The sequence below is a fragment of the Papaver somniferum genome, chromosome 2 (assembly GCF_003573695.1).
Source record: "Papaver somniferum cultivar HN1 chromosome 2, ASM357369v1, whole genome shotgun sequence".
NCBI lineage: Eukaryota > Viridiplantae > Streptophyta > Magnoliopsida > Ranunculales > Papaveraceae > Papaver > Papaver somniferum.
The window spans coordinates 140,452,441-140,458,236 of record NC_039359.1 but is presented as its reverse complement, the minus strand read 5'-3'; the positions used below and the strand labels follow the sequence as shown (position 1 = coordinate 140,458,236).

The window sequence follows — 5,796 nt, the reverse complement described above, 5'->3', positions numbered from 1 at the left end:
AAAATCATAACAATTAAATTAAAACATTGGAACAGTTATTGTTAGATTATGGCAACTTAAATGGTCCTACACCCCTACTCATGCCTTATGGATTAGGGGCGGCACTAGAATGACCCTAGTGTCATCAAGACACCAACCACTTACCAACAGCAAAGATCACTAAATTTGTTGAAGCAGCCATTCCTCCATTCTGTCAGAAGAAAAAGAAGAAAAAAAAACTTACCAATAACCCTACATGCATTTTCCCTCTCTTTTTTCACCATTTTAAAACATCATTTTCGTATCAGAATTTTACACCTATACATCTTAAAAGAAAAACTAAAAAAAAATAATTGAGAGAAAAACTCAGAAAAATAAATGCATAAGTAAAGCACATACCAAGAAATGAGTGAGAGAGATGACAGAGTAGTACAGACTGATACCCAACCCAACAACATTAACTTAGCTCAACCATTTTTTTTCCTTCTTGTTTATCTTTTCTCATCAATGTTGGGTACCTTCACTCAGACAAAACACAAATCACTCTTTCTTGATCATCAATAATGGGGAGTAAGTCACTGTTTCTGTCTCTTCTTCTTCATCTTCTCTTGCTAATCAGTCCAAGTAAAGCTGGTTTTGGTGTTGGTGTTGGTGTTGGCATTGGTGGGGGTGGAGCAGGCAGAGGTGGTGGTGGTGGAGGAGGAGGATATGGTAGTGGTGCAGGAGGAGGATATGGCAGTGGTGGAGGAAGTGGGGGCGGAGGTGGTGGTGGAGGTGGTGGAGGAGGAGGTGGTGGTGGTGTTTGGGTTGGTGGAGGAGTTATAAATCCTACTCCTACTCCAACTACTACTCCTAGTACTAATCCAAATGCAAACCCACCAGAGTCATCAGAATCATCAAATGCAAACCTGAAATTAGCTTACAATGTTCTGCAAACATGGAAATCAGCAATCACTGATGACCCTTCAGGAATTTTGAAAACTTGGGTTGGTTCTAATGTATGTTCATACAAAGGGATATTCTGTTCAGAAAATGGTGATGACTACCAAGGATACATCTCTAGTTCAACAAGCAGTCTTGTTGTTGCAGGAATAGATCTCAATCATGCTAATCTTCAGGGTTCATTAGTAAGAGAACTTTCTCAACTCTCTCAACTATCTCTTTTACATTTGAATAGTAATAGATTCTCAGGAAACATTCCTTACACTTTCAGAGATCTTTCATCACTTACTGAGTTGGATCTCAGTAATAATCAGTTCTCTGGTTCATTTCCTTCAATCGTTCTTCAACTACCAAATCTTATTTACTTAGACTTAAGATTTAACTCATTCTCAGGACCCATTCCTGAAGATCTTTTTAACAGAAATCTTGATGCAATTTTTATCAACAACAATCAGTTTAGTGGCCAGATTCCTCAAAACTTAGGAAATTCTCCAGCTTCAGTTATAAATTTAGCAAATAATAAGTTTACTGGAAATATACCTTCAAGTTTTGGTTATATGGGTCCTGGTTTGAAAGAAATCTTGTTCTTGAATAATCAACTAACGGGGTGTATACCAGAAGGTGTTGGGTTATTAACAGATATGGAAGTACTGGATTTGAGTTTCAATTCATTTACAGGACATTTACCAAATTCTATGTCATGTTTAGAGGAAATTGAAGTGTTGAATTTTGCTCATAACAAATTCTCTGGTGTTCTACCTGATTTGGTTTGTTCTTTGAAGAGTTTGATTAATCTTACGGTTTCGTTTAATTTCTTCTCCGGGTTCGATCAAGAATGTAACAGGTTGTTTTATGGTGGTATTGGTTTTGATTTCTCTGGAAATTGTATACCAGGAAGAGAGTACCAGAGACCTGAGCCTCAGTGTGAGATAAATCCTGGTGGTTTTAATTGTATGAGAATTCCAGTATCAAGACCTTTGATGTGTCGATCATCTATGGAGTTTCATACAAAAGAGAGCAGTAAAAAAGAGAGCAGTGCAAAAGAGAGTATTACAAAGCAGAGCCTCACAAAAGAAAGTAATTCAAAGACAAGTAGTACAAAAAAGAGTATTGCAAAGCAGGGTAATACAAAACAGAGTATTTCTCATCCTTCTTCAAGTGTATCATCTCCTCCTCCATGAATGGAGCAAGATAGAAGGGACAGTTTTCAGAGAGTGCAAGCAAAATTTAAGAATAGAATGACATTTGCAAGATGGTCATAAACTGCAGCAAGGTAGTTATGATTCAGAACTTTAGAATTTATTGTTTTCCATGGTACTGTATTTTGATAAACTTGCCTCCTATTATGAATTCTATTGGTACTGTATTTATGTGAGATACCAGAGTCAAAACTCAAAAAAGCAATGAGTTTGACACTTTTGTAAGAGTTTATTAGGTCTTACTTAATCTAATTTATACATAATTGACTAATTTTGCTTGAACTGCTTGTGTAATATCCATTCTACTCATATGCTATACTTGAACAAGGATTATGATACTCCAAACAACTAACTCAAATTCATAGCTTTGTTTCCTAATAAGTTCGTCTATGGGCAAATAAATTCCCATTAGTCTAGTTCACATCATCACATGACATGTTTCCAATGGTTTGTGCATTTGTGAAACATATGGTTTGTGCCTGTATGGGTTCACATGAAATGATGCAAACAATAACAATATCAGTCTCAGCTCGTTCAATAACGAGTTCCACCAACATCTGTCTAATAGATATTAACAATGATTGAGCCCTAAGAATCAATGAACCCCAAAATTACATCAAGAATATAAAAATTAATGGAGTATTATCTCGAAGCAAACTCATTCTACTGAATACTGTGTGCATATCCTGCCTAGTTTTGAATAAGGAATGATAACAAGTTTCCAACATTAACACCACAATTCGCAAAGTTATCTGATGCAATTTGAGCAGAACCCAATATCCAAAGGTAACACATTATCATCTACTTGTCTGTTACCTGACTCGAATGGTTAACAAGAATTTAATCACGCAATGTAATACATCGGATTAGGGAGTTTGAAGGATCTTTTTGCCCGAGCGAAACCTAGCAAATCACTCCACTGATCTCCAGAGTTTTCATGAATTCTACACCCTTCTTCTTCTGCCAGCTGCCTCCTCTCTGATTCGTACAATGTAGCATTTTTTCCTATATCCGTATCATCCCTGTTAAAATTTGCACAACTGATTAATACAAACATGAAATGCCTAAGTGCAACTACAGTCATGGCTAAAACTGCCGAATTTGGCAATTTATCCACCCCCAACCAGCGGAGGTAAAAAGTGGAGAAGTTATAAAGCTAAGAAGTGGTGTAATCCAATTATAATTTTTGTCAAATATAGATGGGCGGAGATTATAACTGTTTCTGGACTCAAACGCGGTTTAAAACTGCATTTGAGCCTAGAAGCAGTTATAATCTTCTTCTGAACCTCAAATACATTTATAAGCTACGTCAGAATGAGGCGTATATAGAAAGAATGGTTGATGAAAACGTTAATTCTGTATCTACTACTCTCCACTCCAGTCATGACATGACATTTACCAAATTCTATGAACAATAACAATGTTTGTTAGGAGTTAACAGCCCTAAGATCCAATGAACCCCGAACTTATATCAAGGCTAATAACAATAAAGGATCATCTCAGAGTAAACTCATTCCAATGGAATAGACTGTGTGCATATCCTGCCTAGTTTTGAAAAACGAATGAAAACAAGTTTCCAGCAATAACACCACAATAAGTTTGATGCAAATATTTGAGCACAACCCAAGGGAAGAAAGATATACAAAGGTAAAACATTGTCATCATAATCATCTAGTTGTACGTTACCTGACTCGAATGGTTAACAAGTAATCTAATCAAGCAATGTAATACATTGGATTAGGGAGTTTGAAGGATCTTGTAGCCCGAGCGAAACCTAGCAAATCACTCCACTGATCACCTGAGTTCCCATGAATTCTATATCCTTCTTCTTCCGCCAGCTGCCTCCTCTGTGATTTATACAATGTAGCATTTTTTCCTATGTCCGAATCGTTCCTGTTAAGATTTGCACAACAGATCAATACCAAAATTACAAAACAATTAAATCTCAGTAAAAGGGACTAATACAATTTCTTCGCTTTCCCACTTTTGAACATTGGTTTTCAGTGTGCCAAGTATCATTCATGCATTACAAAAGTACAAACCTTAATAAGAGCTTCTCCCAATCATCGTAACCAGCGAACAAGAGATTTTTCTCCGTAGCACTTCTTTGAAACTCCGAACGTCCTGTCAATAGAACGATCTTGAAACCTAAATGCTTAAGCTCATAGAACAGCTTCAAACTTGCAGGTAGAGCTGGTGCCTCAGCTAAATCCACCCATTCATCAAATGATTTCTCATCAAACAACCCCGATCTATAAAAAAAATTCAATTAGCATCACAAATCACAAAGTAAAAATTCCATAACTTCATTTCAACCATTCTTTCTCAAACAATTCCCCCATCATATCAATTCATCTACTGAAGATCATCATTTGGTCAAAAATAGTCAAAAAAACATTGACCAAGGTCGCCAATAAAATAGTTACTGAAAATAGTAACAAATAGCTCCCACCATTATCATGTTTTTGAACTAAAATTAACAACTGACTGAGAAAACAGAAACCAGCAATCCAGAATAAATCTAAGCCGTTGGATTAAATCATCATAATATCAATAAAAACAATCCAGAGGCTAAAAAAATACTAATCTCATTTCATTAACTTACCCAAATCCATGGAGTTGATAATAAGGAACATTTGATAACAATGTCTCATCGATATCAAAAACCCAAGCATCTTTTCCATCACCAGCAATCTTAACATTTCTCGCAAACGATAACGAAGAATCTAAAACTCGATCTGAATCTGACGCATAACGTATACCTAACATATAATCACCAACAAATTTTACACATCTTTTTGGAATCCGACTCCAAATCCCTGCATCATTTGTTTCTACAGTGAATTTCCAGCTATCACAGAAGATTTCATCATCATCGGTTGTATCTCTGATTAATGTTTTTCTATCAATAATTCGATTTTTTTCTAGTGGCGATTGAATAACTGATTGAGAATAAATATGAGAAATTTGGATTGAAATGACTAGAATTATGAAAATTCGGGTGGAATAATTCATGGCGCCTAAAATGAAAAACCCTAGAAATTGATGGATTTTTATTCTGGTTGCTTAAATTTTCAGGGAAAAGAATGTTTGGTTTCAGTTTTAACACCTACCGTATTATGTTTTTTTAATGATTTTGTTTAACTAACTTTTAGCTAATAAGAACTTGACAACTGTCAAATATGGAACCTAAATAGGAAGTTCGGACGGATAAGATTTGATTATACGAAGCTCCATCTTGATTAAACATGGACTGTGGTCCGTGGACATTGTATTTCTTTTCTTTTCTATTTTTTTTTTCAAAACTAGTTCTAAAAACTCAAAGTGACCTAACTTGTGGTACAAAAATCCCACTCAAAATATTGGGATCCATTAAAACTCTATCGTAAAAAAAATTGATACAAAAACCTCAAAATTTTAAAAATTGATATAAAAATCTCAAATTTAAATGTTGGTTTCATAAAATTTTATTTTGGTTTCATCAATTTATGATGAAACCAAAATAAAATTTTATGAAACCAACATTTAAATTTGGGGTTTTTGTGTTAATTTTGTTTTGATGGGGTTTTTGTGTTACTTTTGTTTTGATAGGTTTTTTGTGGAAGGATGGTGACACCTCTGGGGTTATAACTCGCGGACCGTTTTTTTTTTTTTTTGCTTCTCTTAAATATAGCCC

The 5,796-nt window shown here is 35.2% G+C and overlaps 2 protein-coding genes across 2 annotated transcripts; one reads left to right on the top strand and one right to left on the bottom strand.

Annotated features, from left to right (window-relative positions):
* The first annotated feature begins 336 nt into the window (after nucleotides 1-336).
* Nucleotides 337-2,391, top strand: LOC113349281 (leucine-rich repeat extensin-like protein 7). Its single transcript, XM_026593229.1, has one exon. It carries the CDS (start codon nucleotides 543-545, stop codon nucleotides 2,100-2,102), a length of 1,560 nt encoding a protein of 519 aa, XP_026449014.1. The 5' UTR covers nucleotides 337-542; the 3' UTR covers nucleotides 2,103-2,391.
* Nucleotides 2,392-2,619: 228 nt separating this feature from the next.
* Nucleotides 2,620-5,223, bottom strand: LOC113349282 (acid phosphatase 1-like). Its single transcript, XM_026593230.1, has 4 exons — nucleotides 4,726-5,223; nucleotides 4,163-4,372; nucleotides 3,807-4,013; nucleotides 2,620-3,142 (listed from the first exon to the last, which is right to left on the bottom strand). Exons 1-3 carry the CDS (start codon nucleotides 5,133-5,135, stop codon nucleotides 3,836-3,838), a joined length of 798 nt encoding a protein of 265 aa, XP_026449015.1. The 5' UTR covers nucleotides 5,136-5,223; the 3' UTR covers nucleotides 2,620-3,142; nucleotides 3,807-3,835.
* Nucleotides 5,224-5,796: the final 573 nt, after the last annotated feature.

Bases quoted from the DNA above. Each gene is read 5' to 3' on its own strand.
- LOC113349281 (XM_026593229.1), top strand. From the start codon at position 543: ATGGGGAGTAAGTCACTGTTTCTGTCTCTTCTTCTTCATCTTCTCTTG.
- LOC113349282 (XM_026593230.1), bottom strand. From the start codon at position 5,135: ATGAATTATTCCACCCGAATTTTCATAATTCTAGTCATTTCAATCCAA. The intron at 4,373-4,725 runs GTAAGTTAATGA...TTTTTTTTATAG, and splicing joins TATCAACTCCATGGATTTGG to ATCGGGGTTGTTTGATGAGA. The intron at 4,014-4,162 runs GTTTGTACTTTT...AAATCTTAACAG, and splicing joins TGGGAGAAGCTCTTATTAAG to GAACGATTCGGACATAGGAA.